This window comes from Belonocnema kinseyi, chromosome 1, assembly GCF_010883055.1.
Source record: "Belonocnema kinseyi isolate 2016_QV_RU_SX_M_011 chromosome 1, B_treatae_v1, whole genome shotgun sequence".
In the NCBI taxonomy this organism is placed as follows: domain Eukaryota; kingdom Metazoa; phylum Arthropoda; class Insecta; order Hymenoptera; family Cynipidae; genus Belonocnema; species Belonocnema kinseyi.
In genome coordinates this window covers 95,383,156-95,400,129 of record NC_046657.1, presented here as the reverse complement: position 1 = coordinate 95,400,129, position 16,974 = coordinate 95,383,156, and the positions used below count along the sequence as shown (strand labels likewise).

The following is a 16,974-nucleotide window of genomic DNA, read 5'->3' as shown; positions in this document are numbered from 1 at the left end:
TTTTATTGAATACTCTTCTTTCTTGGTAGAAAAGTAATCTTTGTTTAGCTTTTTGGATGAAAATGTAATTTTTTTATTTAAAATTTTACTATCATGTTGAAAGAATTAAAATTTTTTTTTTGTTCAGTTATGTATTTGATTATTATTATTATTATTATATATATATATCTCCATATTATGTACACCTGGAAAACATAACCTGAAAATCGACGTATGCATGAAATTAAGAATCACGCAAAAGGTCGAGTAGGCGCTCGCTACTGATGAATTCGACATGATTTCTGCCTGCAGTCCGGATCGCCGCGTTCGCAAAGAATCTCGCAATGGCTATGTCGAGTTTCCCGGTGGTCTCTCGGCCACTCAGTCTCCATTTTCGCGAAGCTCGCATCGAGGACCCTCGCTCGTAACGCTGAGAAAATATAAACAGGAGAAGAGATGGCGAGGAGCGGATTTTACGCTCTTCACGCATGTCGCTCTCAGTCCCTGCTTTTAAACTCTAAAATTGGTTATTTTTAAATTACTTTATTTTATTTGAAATATTTTGATGTAATCTTAATTTTTAACGCCTGAATTTAAATTCATACAATTTCAAGTGGATAATTTGAAATGCAATGAGTTAAAAATAATTCCTGCTTAAGAGTTCAGTGATAATAATTATTCGATTCAGAATTTGGTCATTCAATATTAATGGTCAAGGAGCACCCACGAAAAAGTGCAGGAATTTTTCAAAATTAATTTTTGCAGCCATTCTGATTATATCTTAAAATTTTTATAATGTCCGAATCCATTTCAAATCTGACAGGGTTTTACACTTGAAGGTACAGTATCTCTTGGGGATGAAATGTATGTTATTTTTTAAAGAAATTAGGCAATACGTGTTTTTATCATTTGCAAAAAAAAAATTAAGAAGTTTTGTGTATTTGAATGTTGTGCTTTGTTTTTCAAAAACCATCAAATTTTTTCTTACACTTCTATAACTTTAGACCTAATGAGATATTTATCATTTGCTTTTTTATTCTAATTGCGTTTATTGCCTTCTTTCGTAATCCGCCGCAAATTTTAAAGAAGGTTTAGGATTATTGAGATGTCCGCGACATTTCTGAAAAAATTAAAAGTCGATTTTCTCAAAAACGCGCCCTTAAATTTTGTACCAGTTTTTGTATGAAATTGTACTTTGATGCGGAAGATATGTTGTAAGTTTGTTGCTGGTTTTGATTTTTTTTCACTTTCAATCGAATTTCTTACTTTTTCTCAGAAACAATTTCAGATACGCAAAAATGTTCAGATAAAAGTTTGCACTTCTAAAAAAGTTATATAAAAAAGGTCTTTTTGCGTCATCTTTCACCGTTTACGAAGAAGTTACATTTTATGGGGGGGGGGGGTCCTCCCGGCGTTTTCCAGAAAATCTTTAATTTTTTTTCTTCAAAATTTGAAAACATTAAAAAAATATTTTCAGGAAAACCCCACGTTTTGTTTTCTTCTAAAATTTATGAAAAGTGTCTGCTAATATAAGTAATAGCTATTAAATATAAAAATGCAATTTTGGACTTTTTCTCGTAAACGATAAAAAATAATACTAAAGAACAAGACACCTTTTTCATAGAACTTTATTAGATGTGCAAACTTATATCTTAACATATTTTCGTATCCGAAATTGTTTTTGAGAAAAAGGAGAAAATTCGATTGTAAGAAGAAAAAAATTCTTCTGAATACAAAAGTTATTTAGCCAGCATCAAACTTACAACATATCTTCCTTATCAAAGTACAATTCCTTTTTTTTAAATCTTTGTTGGATTACGGAAAAAGCCAATAAACGCTATTAGAATCAAAAAGAAATTTATAAATATCTCATTAGGTCTAAAGTTATAGAGGTGTAAAGAAAAAAATTGGGGGGTGTTGAAAAAGAAAGCACAAAGTTCAAACACGCAAAACTTCTGAAACATTTTTTTAACCTAAACAATTTTATTTTATTTTTTTACAGAATGAACTTTACTTTTTCGTGTGTAAAATTGCCGGTCGAATTGCAATCTCATAGCAGCTTCAATTGAAAAATGCATCGCTAGGTAGATTCTTACCAATTTTTTTAAACTTACACTGATACACGAGGGTCCCTTTATTTACATCCACCAGGAGATATTTCAACCCCGAGAGATTCTGCAACTTTAATTGTTGTACCCTCTCTGATTTTAAATGGATTCGGTCTTAATACACATTTTTGATTAATAAGTTTCATTTTGAATCAAATTGTTTAATTTTCGAAGCTCATGATTTTGTAAGTGTTCAACTTGTGAAACTGAATATGGTACCTACATTCTTAAAATACTTAATTCGGCTAGTAAGTAATACGAAATTTTCAATTATGTGTGATTTCAGCGCAAGCAAAAACCGGAAAACAAGGAGTTCTTGGTCCCACGAAAATTTATTTGGCAGTTCATCCAGCGCCAGGAAGTCAAGCTGAAACTCCCCAGACTCAAACTCAAGCTCAAGTTTCCAAGGTTCAAACCCCAACAACTGTTGTTTCGAGTGTGAAACAAGAAGGTGTGACTGACCAAAATTCCCAAACTCAAACACCTGGTATGTCCACCAAATATTTGAGAATTTAATATCCTTTTCGAATTTTAGAAAAGATTACAGGCATTTTCTTTTGCTGATATTTCAGTTTCTTTTTTTTTTGTTGTTGTTGCTTTTTTCAATTATTTTCGTTTTCAAAGAATTCATTCGTATGCTAAATCTCAACTCAACAGCTTTAAAACATGTTATTTAAAATTTTAACTTGAAAGTTCTGTTATTTAAAAAATATTATTTTATAAAATATTTTTCTTGTGGGATTCTTATATTTTCAATTCATTTTATAATCGTTAGGTCTTAAATGTTTTGAATTTGTTTTAATTAAATCGTAGAACTAAGTCTTTAAACGTTTCCTTTTCAGTTGTGAAAAAAGAGCCGGATCTCGTATCAGAGTCGAAATCTGCTCCCGTTTCACCCGAAAAACCCAAAGTTGTTGTCCAGCAAGTCGGAAGAAATGCGGAAACGGAAGAAGAACCTCATAGAACAAACATGGCAAATGGCCAACAACCTCCACAAAATCCAAGAGATCAAAATCAGTCCGGGTCTAATAAATTTATTATCACTCCGGATTATATTCAGCAAAGTAAGATTTTTAAATTTTTAAAGAAATGTCTGAAAATTCAATTAATTTTAATCTCCGGGGGAGTAATATTTTCATCATCGAAATGTTTCAAACTTTCGATTCTACAAATATTCACAACTTTTTTCGTTTTTGAGTGTAGAAACGTGCCATCTTTCTCTGATTAATAATTTCATGATATTTCTAATTAGGTTTTTCCAAATTTGGTGGTGTTTTTAAATTAGGGACGGTTCATATTTCGAAGCATTGAGGCTTTAATTTACATCTATAATTGGCTTTCGCTTGAGATTTGTGAATTATTTAAACCTAATTGGGTTTTTATTCTTTTTTTTTTGTAGCCATTAAGAGTGCGTTGAAGCAAGAGAATTTGAATCCAGAAATCGAGGAGAAGTTGTTGCAACTTCAAAGGTACCAAGAAAAACAAATGAAAGGCTCGGACAATTCCGTATCGAGTCACCAGACACATCATGTGCCGGTTACGACGACGCCGAGGGCCCCCGCGAGAAAAAGACCTGCACCTTCTTCTAACATTCCTTCCACAACTATTAGTAATTTACCAAATATTTCGAATAATAAGGAGGCAGAAATCGGCGAGCCTCCGAAAAAGAAACCACCGCCGAGGCAAGAACATCGAGAAATGGCAAAGTAAGAAAAGTTAATTGACATTTTTTTTTTTTTTTTTTTTTTTTTTTTTTTGCGTAGCATTCTTTGAGGTATTGAAAAAATCGGGATGAAAAGAAACTTTTTGTATAATTCTTTGAAAGAAAACATTTTGTTTTTCCTTTTTTTAAGTAAAAATTATTTTGAAAAGTACCGGATTTAAAAAATGTATGAGACTATTGGGATCCGCTGCACTGCAATGCACCATCTATTTTTTAAATGAAGCCAAAATGTGAACTCGCGAAACCAGGTAGAATTTTTAAGATGCATTTTAATTTTTGCTTAAAAACAATTTTTTATTATTTTGCATAGTTTAAAACAATTAGTGACTTAATGTCGAATAAATGTAAACAACTAAGATTTATTGGAAACTATGTTAAATGTGGAAATTTGATTGTATTGGGGATGGTTAAACTACGATACACCACCTGGTAATTACTTTATCTCCACAAAAAATTGTACAAAAACGTGTATGCCCTAATTAAAAAGCATACTTAAAATTCTGTCTACTCTTTCAATTTCCAATCTGAGTTTAGGTTTTAATCTATCAGATATAAATATTATTTTTTCAGACTGCACAAACCTTTTGAGACGCAGGAAAACGATCTCGCGTTAAAGAATCGCCCCAACAAATTAAAAGACTCGCAGGAACTGAAGAGAAGAACGAAAGTAACCTCTCAAATGAACGTTTTACTATTTCGACACAAAGAACTTCTCAAAAAGGACATTCTCAAGAAACGAGCGCTTCTGGAGAAGGAATTGTCTATTGACATTCAGGTAAGGCTAAATTACAATGACACTTTTGCGTTTGTGATCATTTCCAAATTTCTTATCATGCTTTAGAATTTACCTGTCATTTCGAATATCGGAATATTTCCGAATTATTGGCCCGGAAACTCAATTATTTTGTTGGTAGAAGGACCTCTCGGCGGAATTGGCAAGCAGGACGAAGGCAGAAAGGCACAAGCAGGACGAAGTTAAAGTCGGAACTCCCAAACGCAAACCAACTCCGCAAGCCGCTCAACAAGTTAGTCCACCGAATCGAAGTGGAAAGCCTAAAAGTCGAAAATCCCAAGGAAATAGTATTACTCCACCCGGAGGATCTTCCGCTCCTAATGCGAATCGAATGAGAAAAGAAAAGCTGTACTGTCTTTGCAGGACACCTTATGACGAAACTAAGTAAGTTTCTTCAATTTTCATTTAAAATCATCTCAAATCCAAATTTACCTCAATTCGTTTTTCTTGACGATTAAAGGGCTCGGACTCATTATTCAACACTTTTTTTTAAAGCGACTCCACTGATGCCACTATTTTTTCAAATCAAATTATATAGAAAACTTGAGAGAGTTTCAAAACCCGCAATTTGATTTAATTGCATTCAAGAGTATGAAATATCAAACTGAAGGAGTTCAAAATTAAAATAGCTTAGAATTGAGCAACTGTGAAATAAATGAGTTACAAATAAAATAATATTTTTATGAGAATGGGAGAAAAATTATGAGAGTTCGGGAGAAAAATATTACCGCATGAGATTTCCCGTATTTCATAATTAATGCGTTTTGTAATTTTTTCAAAGTGCCCATATTAGAAAGCATATCATTTTCAAAGTTTTTAGAATAATTAAAATTTAAAGGTTCACAATTTTTCACGTTTTTAATGTCACTTAATACTACATGATATGATACTTGTTAACAATATATTTATCATCTTTAAAATTTTTATAATTTTAATTTAAAATTATGGCTTTGGATGCGCTATTCTAAAACAGCTTAATCTGAGGCCTTCAAACTAAAGTTTCTCTTAAATTCATTTTTAGATTAAGTCTCGGTTGTTTCAAATTTAAAATTTCACAATATTGTAGTTTCAAATTCAAATAATTATTCAAAATGACAACACCATTTCGCTATTAAATATTCAAAAATTTCATAATAAAAGCCTTGATAGTCAGTTTTGAATGAGATAATTTTAGGTATAAATATAAAGCAATTTCGAATTGAAACGCTTAAAATTGTAAAATTTAAAAAAATGGAATCATATTGCAGCATTCTTTTGTTGGTTAATATTTATTTGAATTTTCAAAGTAATACATTTAAATTTTCCGATTTTTTTTTTTTGAAGACTTAAACTAATAAAATATTTCAAATTGGAAAATATGTGATTGTAAAATTTCAAGAGTTAATAATAGTTCTAAAGGAAGATTTGATATTAATAAATTAAAAATTGGATTTGAAATAACAAAAAAGACAAAAATTAAACTATCTAACTAAAATTGATACAAGAGGAATAAACGTATAATTTCGGTAATTTTAAATGGTTAAAATAATTTTAGGGTTCTGAATTTACATGTTAAACGCTGAATTTAAAATTTTAGCTTTTAATAGGTTTTCATTTTGTAACTAAAATTAAATTGGTTTAATTTGGAAAAGTTTTATTACCAATTTAAAAATGATTAATTTTTAAGTGATTTAAATTTACATCAAAAAATTAAAATTTTTAAGTTTTATTATAAAAAAGTTTTAATATCACAATTTTTGGTTACTATTTGTTTCAGTTTCCAGGTTCTGGAGTAGAAATTTTTCATGCTTAATGTTTCCTGTTTAAAATTACTATTTAATTTGAAATTTTATTTAGTATAATTCAATCTATTCTTTTATTTTATAAAAATTCATTCAATTAGCCTAAATGTTAAATTATAATTTCGTTATGTATTAACAATTTAAACTTCTAGAATTTCATAAGCTTTGACTTTGAAAGATGCAATTTAGTTTTGAATATTAATAGTCAAAGCTTGATAACTTTGATTTTAGAATTGTTAAAATACAAAAGTTTTCAATTTTTCATTTCTACGGTTTTTAAAATTGCCCTATTTTCTCAATTTTTAATCTGAAATCATTAAATTTCGTGATTCTTCAATTTAAAATAAAAGTGTTTACTTTGCAGGGCTTCGATCTAGAAAATATACAATTTCATTCCTTTTTCTTATTAAATTGTTCAAAATCGTGCAACAATTTTTTCCATTTTAGGAGCCTTCAATTCCAAATTATTAATTATTGTTAGAAATTTTTCAAATATAATGTTGAAAAATTGATTTTTAAATTTGCATATTTTTCATGTTAGGAAATAAAAATCCAGGTAGGCGAACACGCGATTTGCGATTTGCGTTAATTAATTTCTTGCAAAAGGGTTTGCTGATGCTTATCGATTTCCGCAATGCATCATATATGTTGAAAAAATGTGTTTCGCAAAGGGATTAGATTTTTTTATAAATCAGGAGAAATCACGAATATTTACCGGGAGAACCAGGAGAAAGCCGGGAGATGGAAATTTGAAAAATAGTGACCACCCAAACAATGCTAAATAAAAGCATTCATATTTGATTAATATTAATAATTAAGGCATTTGAAGTTCAAAGGAACTGCACATTTATCTTTTGCTACTTTGCAAGAAGTTCAATTTACAAAAAAAAAAAAAATTTATACGATTGTTCTTATTTTCCACTTCTTCTGTACTTCCCCAATTTTTCTGAAATAGTATTGTCAACGTAAGGTTTAGAACTTTTTTTCAATTATTGTGTGGCTATGCCACAATGAAAGCTCGGTAAAATAGTATTACAGCGAATTCTTGCCTATTTCAAGTCGCATCTATTTCATGGCTCACCTGTTTCAAGTCCCCCATGCTGGAATATTTTTAATTGCACCGTTCCGTCACCTCCCAACCTGAACGATCTCGTCCGCGTGAGTGACTGGCCAATTAAAAAGAGGCCCAATGAGCTGGAAGCCCTCCTTGGTTTGAATGGAGTATTCTAGCATGACGTCATGAGAATGCATACGAATTTGTATAGAAAATATTCTAAATGTAAAAGTAAGTCATAAATTGTATTTCGTATTTCGTGAAACTAAAAGGTCTTCAACCGATAAAAGGATAAAACAGAATTGCGAAAATGCATTCTACACCTGGAAAATATTACTATTTAGAATGTTACAACTTACTTGTGCATTTAGAATATTTTCTCCAAAAAGGTGTTTGCAGTCCCATATCAAGATGCAGCAATTATGCTAACCTTCCTGTAATTTCCACCTATACTAGAATTACCGTGGCATTATGAAAAGGGAAAGTTTTCGAGGTTAAATATTCTATCATTATGAAGTGTTTATTGAATTCCTTAATTCTTGTTACTTAGAACAATGTATGCAATAGTAGACTTTTCAATTAAAAAGACTTACCTTTCAATTAAAAATAGTCTGATTTTCTTATTGGGTTCTATTAATTTAGTACGTATTTGAACAAAAAAACGAGAAAAACAAGAAGTGTTTTAAGAACAGGGAAAAAAGTAGGAATCCTTTAAAAAGAGGAAAAGAGAGAAATAGAGGAAAGAGTGTGAAAGTCTGTATTGAAATACTTTACTTTTAAAATAAAACCAATGATTTCCATTTTTTCAAACATTTCAAAAAATTATTATGTTTCAAATTGTCCAATGGTTTTTATTATAATAATAAATAACCTATGCTATCATAATCGTGACGTCATGCTACAATACTGGATTTTGCGCGAAATATTTTAGTCGTTTTTTAAATTCTATTATTTTGATTTTTATGTGGCTAATTGTACAATTTCCACTGAAATATTATATTTTTCGCGTCATACGTAAGAAAAACACTTGAAAAACACTGACATGCATGATTCGCGAATGCGTAAACATGTTTACAGCGCGGGCATCGATACAAGGTCGGGGCAGCCAATAAACGTCATTTATCAAAAATCACCCGACGACTCGCGATAGAGATGGAGGCCCCTCCAGTCTTGAAATCCGCAAATGCTTACGTTTCGCAGTCTTTGAAATAGGCAAGATTTCACTATATATCTAAAAATTCTTATAAAGGAATTGGATTCATTGACAACTGTGCGTTTTATGGTGGCTTTTGTATAGCAGAAAATCGTTTTTTGTCACTAAGGTTATTAAATTATTTTTACTCTCTTCTTCTCCATTGTTTATTAATTTTGAACAGTTTTTAACGTTTTAATTATTTAAAGATAAAAAAAGTATCGAGCCCTTTTTGAATGAAGTAAAATTAGATTCTTTGTTTCACATATTTTAAATTCTATTTTAGGAAATCATCAGAAAGATGCTTTCTGTAAAGTTTCACAACTTTTAGGTTGAAGATACTAGCTTAATAAATTAAATTAGGAAGTTTAATATAACATTTAATAAAGTGGTAACAAAATATAAAAATAGCAATTCTCTAAATTAAGATTAGAATTGAGAGAGTAAAATATTTTCGAAATAACTGTATAGAATGTAAAATTATAAATTGAATTTTATGTGTTAATTTATATCAATATATTTATTGTATGTGTCAAGTACGTAGTAGGCCGCTAGGGTGATTATAAAAAAATACTTTTTTTGAACGCAAGGCAAATAATGTTAGTTTATGGGATTGCAATAAATGAAGAGTAGTTAATATTTACTATGAATTTTTCATTCAAAAAATGCTCTTATTTTTTTCTGTGGACCTCAAAAATAACATATTGAAAGTCCAAATTAAAAAGTGGACAATTTGAGGGTTAATATCTTGAATGGGGGACAATTTGCATTTTTCCATGTTATTTGCATAAGACCTTAAAAGACAATTGGTCACCACTAAATATTGTTTCAAACATTTATTTTAAAAATCGATGTTATCTAATCCCATGGACTACCGCTATTTTGCCTTTCGCTCTTATAAACACCAAAAGCGTTTTTTATGGTCACCCTATTGTCTATTCACCTGGAACACTGGGAGTTGTCAGGGAATTTTTATATAGATGAAAAAATGGGGAATTTTTTAAAAGTGTAATATAAAATGAAATACAATTTTTTTTGTTAGTAAAAGTAACTTTTGTAGTACTGGATTTATACTAATTTAAATCAAATTTCTGTGTACCACTTTCATTATAATACCAGGAAAATATCTTCTATTAAGGGCATGTGACACAGCTAAATACCTATATTACCGACGACAGTTTTTCAGTTCACTGAATGTTTTTTTGAACCTAAGAACTTTTTTTGTAAATAAAATATCGAGCTGAAGTTTTGGGAAATGTATTAGAGTACAATAAAGTACGTTTAGGTACTGCATTTTGGTAGGAACTTCACTGGAAATTATTTCATCTTTTTTCTGAACCTCAACATTTTTTGAACGTTAGAACTTTTTTTATACATAAAATATCGGTCTCAAACTTCGAGAAATGCAAGATCCGAAAGAAAACTACGTTTAAGTACAAAGCTTAATAATAAAAGATATAAAAAAATATATTTCAACAATCAATTCCAACGGCATCAGCCGGTAACGTTGTACACGAAAATGCGAAACCTCGCGGTCACTAGATGAGGCTCTAGAGGGTTCGTATTTTCGTGTACAACGTTACCGGCTGATGCCGTTGGAATTGACTGTTGAAATATTTTTTTCTACATCTTTTATTGTTAAGCTTTGTACTTTAACGTAGTTTTCTTTCAGCTCTTGCATTTCTCAAAGTTTGAGACCGATATTTTATGTATAAAAAAAGTTCGAACGTTCAAAAAATGTTGAGGTTCAGAAAAAATATGTAATAATTTTCAGTGAAGTTCCTACCAAAATGCAGTACCTAAACGTACTTTATTGTACTCTAATACATTTCCCAAAGTTTCAGCTCGATATTTTATTTACAAAAAAAGTTCTTAGGTTCAAAAAAATATTCAGTGAACTGAAAAACTGTGGTCGGTAATATAGGTATTTAGCTGTGTCACATGCCCTTAAGCTTTGTACTTTAACGTAATTTTCTTTCGGGTCTTGCATTTCTCAAAGTTTGAGGCCGATATTTTATGTATAAAAAAAGTTCTAACGTTCAAAAAATGTTGAGGTTCAGAAAAAAGATGAAATAATTTTCAGTGAAGTTCCTACCAAAATGCAGTACCTAAACGTACTTTATTGTACTCTGATACATTTCCCAAAGTTTCAGCTCGATATTTTATTTACAAAAAAAGTTCTTAGGTTCAAAAAAACATTCAGTGAACTAAAAAAGTGTGGTCGGTAATATAGGTATTTAGCTGTGTCACATGCCCTTAAGGGCATGTGATACTTACAGTTTCCCCGGCTTTTCTCCACAAAAATGAAAATGTTTAAAAACTGAATTTGGAGATGCTATAAAATATCATAACGGACGTCCCGGAGACTTTTTTTAGGGCTAATATCAAAAAAATTTATTGTACCAAATAAAAATTTTATGCATATGCATTATTTTGAGGTTACGTCGTTTTTCATCTCTGCCTTTCCGATAATCTGGAAATTATTTATGAAATAAACTTTTTTGATTGCCTGCAAACAGGGTTAGTTCCGGGAGATTAGTTACTATGTTTATTTGTAAGTCCAAAGTTTTCGGCCAAAAATATTGTGTAGTTTGGAAGTAACACTCGGGTGAATTGTAACACACATAACCTCGAAATATACACGCACGTTGTTAGCAATATCAAAAATTTTTTGATAAAAAAACACAAAAAAAAGTGTGTGGAGACCTCCTTTGGCATGTTCGCTATCATTTCCCAGATTTTGAAGGCAAAATATTTCTTATCCTAGGAATAAAGCCGGGGGAATCTAACACTGAAAAAATCGATACTATTTCCTAAGCGCTATGCAAATTAATCACATTTTGCTAAATTAAAACTTTTTTTAATTAACCCACAAAAAAAGTGTATGGGGACGTCCGTTAGCATGTTCGCTATCACTTCCCAAATTTTTAAGACAAAATATTTATTATTCTAGAAAAAATCCGGGAGAACCTAAAACTGGTAAAATCGACAATTTTCTAAGTATCACATGCCCTTAAAAGTCATTGTTTGTTTCACGTATACCATTTGATATAATTTTCTTCATTAAGAACAAAACAAAAATAATGGAAATTATAGTTCTTTATCTGAAACTTTAATTTTTTATTTCTAAAGAAAGAAATTTTTCGAGATCTCATCTTACTGTCATTTTCTTTAAATCATTCTAGTTTATGCGAGGCTTACGTAATTTACATATTATAGGTTTATTATTATTTTCAAATTCATTCCACTACTTTTGATATCTGAAATGAGTCCGAGCCCTGCAATTCATATTCTTACAAACTCTTATTTTCACTTTAATTGATTTTTGATTATATTTTTTTATTAAAAATGAACTTTACTCAATTTATCTGAAATTGCAGGTTCTACGTGGGATGTGACTTATGCAACAATTGGTTCCATGGTGAATGTGTCGGCATTACGGAGGAAATGAGTAAAACGCTGTCGGAATTCGTTTGCACGGAATGTCGACACGCGAGAGACACGCAGGAACTTTATTGCCTTTGTAAACAGCCCTACGATGAATCTCAGTGAGTTTACAATCCTCTTTTTTATTATTACTCTTTTACTTTTTGTTTATTATGATTTAAAAACGTCTTGGAAACGCCCTCTTTAGAATGCTGGAAACGATTCCAAGTGTACAAACCAGCCTCCGAAATTTACCATTTTACAATCCAACAGTTTCAAAACTAAACTTTTTTCAATTTTGTGATTTAAAATTAAAAGTTCAAACAATTCACTAATTTTACCAATTTCGATACGACAATTATAATTTTTAAAAAATGTAATAGAGGGCATTGAAAATTATTAAAACTAAATTAATGAAATAAAATTAATATATATTAGTATATCATTTTCAAAGTTTTTAGAATGATTAAACTATAAAGGTTCACAATATTTCTCGCAATATTTAAAATTCTGCAGTTTTGAACGGCGAAAATGACAGCGCTTTTTATTTGATAGAAATAACATCTTTTGGTAAAAAAAATCTATCCAGTCGTTCTAAATGTCACTTGATACTACTTAATATGATTCTTGTTTTTAATATATTTATCGTCTTTAAAATTTCTATAGTTTTTATTAAAAATTATAGTTTTGAATGTGCAATTGAACCGCTGGCGACCAAAAGGGGACACGGCCGGATTCAGCCTGAGAAGTATTGTCCTGAGTGTCAATTTTAAAAATCTTTCTAATTTCAACTTTAAAGACTGATACTTGTAGAGAATTTCAAGGCGCATCTTTTTTTCGCTTGCAAAAATTTATAGGTTTTGTAGTCTTTGAGATAATTGGTAAAAAGTGGATTTTTTTAAAACGAAAAATTCCAATCTTTTTTCACTTCAACTCGCGCTAATTTAGCCAATTTTCATCATGTCCCAGTTTCCCCAATACAAAGTACGTGTTTAAGTCTTCTGAAACTATCTAAGAAAGAAAAACGAGAATATTGTAATAAACAAAAAAGTTATTAATTTTTTTTGAGGCAATGCAAAAATCATGAATTTTAACCCTCAAGCGCCTCGTTTAGCGAACGAATTTTAAGCTACGGAAAGTTTTCAGTGAGAAAGTTGTTCATTAAAGTTCAAAGAAGTTTTCTGGAAAGTTTTAGATCAATTGGATTAATAGTTCAAAAATTATGAATGTTTTAAAATCCAAGCGGTAATCTTGACGCTGTCCAAAAACGTGCCTGGCTGGCTACGTACGCGCTGCAGCGAACGACGTGAAGGTCAAGTCAATCTTACCAAAACAAATGCACAACAGTAACTCCAGATATTATCATTAAAATAATTTATTTATTAATCATTTAACATATAATATTATGCATATTATTGAACAAGAATAAATTAAACAATATTTTATTAGAAACTACTTTTAGTCATTTTTGTCACTCTCTTCAGTTTTTTCGGCATCTGGATTCTGAGTTTGTACTTTTAAAAAATATGATTCGAAAAATTCTTTTCCTTTAGCGCTTAAATACTGGAAGAGATTTTTTACATCCTTTATTTTGGCAGCTTTTAATCCAATTCGGGGCGGAGGACTTTTCGAAAGATTTTCTAGTTTAAGCGTAGGTTTAAAAAAAAAGTGGTTGGATTTTGTAACTCATAGTTGTCAAAAATATCCACTTTTCCATCAGGAAAAACATGCAAAACGAACGCTTTGCTGATTTGGAAATTTTTTGGCTTTCGCATTTTGCCTTTGAAACATTTTACAAAATCCTGCAGAAGATCTTCACACTTCTCGACCATTCTTAATGAAGGTGAACGAGCATTGCGAATCATTTCTACATATTCAGCTTCAGTTTCAATTCGTCCTAATTTTGTCAGCTTTTGCGAATATGTGCCAAAATTCCTATCGCACTGGCAATAGGAATGGCCTCGAACTGGAAACACATATTTAATCTCGCTTTGCAAATAAATGGACAATATAACCAAAAAATGAAACACTGTGTAGTTTTTATTTTGTCCCGGACATGAGTCTGAAAATAATGTTATGCTGTTGAACTTGTCCGTAGCAAATTCTTTTAATACCGCGTATTTGATAAAACTGCAAACAGAGTTAGCAGCCTTCTTTACAATTCCCTCAAGAATAGGGAACATGTAACTCTGGTTCGTAGTATGTACATGTACGTTAAATAGAAAAAGCCATGCTAAAAGTAGGTAAAACTGCGCGGACACGGGTATTTTTGGTTGTGGCAAATTCTGTGCAAAATCAAATTCACAGAATACACTATTATTTTCAGAGAGTATTTGCTTTTTCAACTTCAAATAAATTTCAGCATTGTTTTTGTGATTAATTACTTCTTCGTTTACCTCTCCATTTGTCTCGTTTTTGTAGCGAGTATTGCACACGTCAGCTCTAGGTAATTTAAAACTGAAGCCAACATTTCGGTTAAAATACCTCAAATAAACGGTTTGATTTATTGTCAATTTAGCCCCCATTTTTTCTTTATAATATTTTGCGAATAATTTGTAAAATTCTACAAGATTTAATGATGGATTATCAAAATATTTTAGGTTGGTAGAATTTCGTTTGTAAATTGATTGGCAATGCTCTTCAATCATTTTTTTTTTTTAATTTTTAAAAATCTTTTTTTGAACATTTTCAACTCTTCTTTTGCCCAAACATAGAAAAGCACAAAAAAATTTCATACAAATCGGAACATTTTCTTCGTCAGTAGGAAATAAATATATACAATGAATTAAACGTCCTAGTTTTTCACCTGCATTCGTTTGGATAGGATCCTTGCATTTTAACAATCCTCTGAGAAACATATTTTGTTCATTATAGTTCCCGAGATTCCAAAAATTTGTATGTACTTTTTCTTGTTGCACATTTGAAAACTTGGTAAAATTTTTCTCCACAGCAGAATTCAATAGGTTTGAAAGATCTCTCTGGGATTAGAATATCTTTAGCAATACCGTGTTTTTTAGTTTTAGACTTTGTAATGTATTCTTTTCCCTAAAGAAATAACAAATAATGCTATTAACTTCGTCATTAAAAATTTAAAATAATTACTTTAGACTATCTACATATTATATATAGTTCAGTAAAAGAATTACTTAAAAATCAAAAATCAAAAAAGTCATAAAATATTAAATTTATGATTATAATTTATTTAAAAATTGTATTGATGGTTTCCAATCGTACCTGATTTCCCTTTCCAGAATGCTTCCTTGAACTTTAATGGACAACTTTCTCACTGAAAGCTTTCCATAGCTTAAAATTCGTTCGCTAAACGAGGCGCTTGAAGGTTAAAATTCATGATTTTTGCATTGCCTCAAAAAAAATTAATAACTTCTTTGTTTATTACAATATTCTCGTTTTTCTTTCTTAGATAGTTTCAGAAGACTTAAACACGTACTTTGTATTGGGGAAATTGGGACACGATGAAAATTGGCTAAATTAGCGCGAGTTGAAGTGAAAAAAGATTGGAATTTTTCGTTTTCAAAAAATCCACTTTTTACCAATTATCTCAAAAACTACAAAACCTATAAATTTTGCAAGAGGAAAAAAAGATGTGCCTTGAAATTCTCTACAAGTGTCAGTCTTTAAAATTGAAATTAGAAAGATTTTTAAAATTGACACTCAGGACAATACTTCTTAGGCTGAATCCGGCCATGTCCCCTTTTGGTCGCCAGCGGTTCAATTCTAATAAAACAGTTTAATATTTGAGGCCTTGAAACTAAAGTTTTTTTTCCTATTAATTTTTAGGTTAATTTTTAGATGTTTCAAATTTAAAATTCCACAATATTGTAGTTTCAAATTCAAATATTCCAAATTTCAGGATCATTTCACTATTAAATATTTTAAAATTTCATATTAAAAGCCTTAAATGTCAGTTTTGAATTTAATGATTTTAGATGTAAATATAAAGCAATTTCGAATTTAAAAGCTTAAAATTGTACACGTTTAAAAACTGAAATCATGTTATAGGTCTTGTAATTTTTTTTTTAATTTTTAAGTTTCAATTTAAGATCTTAAAATTTTCTAATTTTTATTTGAATGTTTAAACAAGTAAAACGTTTCAAATTGAAAAATATTTGATTCTAAAATGTCTAGAATGTATAATATAATACTAAAGGGAGATTTGAAACAACAAATTTTTAATTGAGTTTGAAATAAAATATTAAAATTGAAAAAGATGAAAATAAGCTATCAGAAATTGATACATCAGTAAATGGATAATTTTGGTGATTTTAAATGATTTATAATTTTTAGAGTTCTAAATTTTAATGTATGTATACTTTTAAAACTATAATTACCAATTGAAAACCTATTAATTTTTAAGCGATTTAAATTTACTTCAAATAATTGAAATTGTAAAGGATTTGAGTATAAAAAAGTTTTAATATCCCATTTAAAAATATTATTTATTTGGAATTTTGTTTAGAATAATGCAATTCATTTTTTCATTTTAGAAAGACTGGTTAATCAGATTTAATTTTAAATTACAATTTTGTTATCTAATAACAATTTCAAATTCTAGAACATCAGAAGCTTTGACTTTAAAAGATTCAATTTAGTTTTCAATATTAAATTGTGAAATTTTAATCGCTTTTAATTAAAAGTTATTATTTATTATTTAATTTTGAACCCGTTTCATTATAAAGAACACAATTACAATTCCTCTGAATTTTAAATGACCCAATTTCCCATATTCGAATCTTAAAGTACTCCATTTTTAACGTTTTGAAATTGTCCTATTTTCGAAATTTTAGTCTAAAACCATACTAGTTTCGCGTTTCTCTGATTCAAATAAAATTTGTTTAATTTTTAGCGCGTCGACGTAGAAATTATACAGATCGACTCCTTTTTCTTATTAAATTGTCCA

At 29.8% G+C, this 16,974-nt stretch overlaps 1 protein-coding gene across 8 annotated transcripts in view; it reads left to right on the top strand.

The window, feature by feature from the left end:
• LOC117171702 (nucleosome-remodeling factor subunit NURF301) overlaps positions 1 to 16,974 on the top strand; it is a 74,267-nt gene that overhangs the window by 49,386 nt on the left and 7,907 nt on the right. For 7 of the 8 annotated variants that reach the window (XM_033359278.1, XM_033359286.1, XM_033359265.1 and 4 more), the window contains 6 exons: positions 2,374 to 2,574; positions 2,930 to 3,151; positions 3,487 to 3,793; positions 4,381 to 4,585; positions 4,725 to 4,987; positions 12,011 to 12,178. In XM_033359278.1, the coding sequence (XP_033215169.1) occupies positions 2,374 to 2,574; positions 2,930 to 3,151; positions 3,487 to 3,793; positions 4,381 to 4,585; positions 4,725 to 4,987; positions 12,011 to 12,178 (1,366 nt within the window). The remainder of the gene's footprint in view (positions 1 to 2,373; positions 2,575 to 2,929; positions 3,152 to 3,486; positions 3,794 to 4,380; positions 4,586 to 4,724; positions 4,988 to 12,010; positions 12,179 to 16,974) is intronic. The other variant, XM_033359303.1, reaches the window with a different exon arrangement.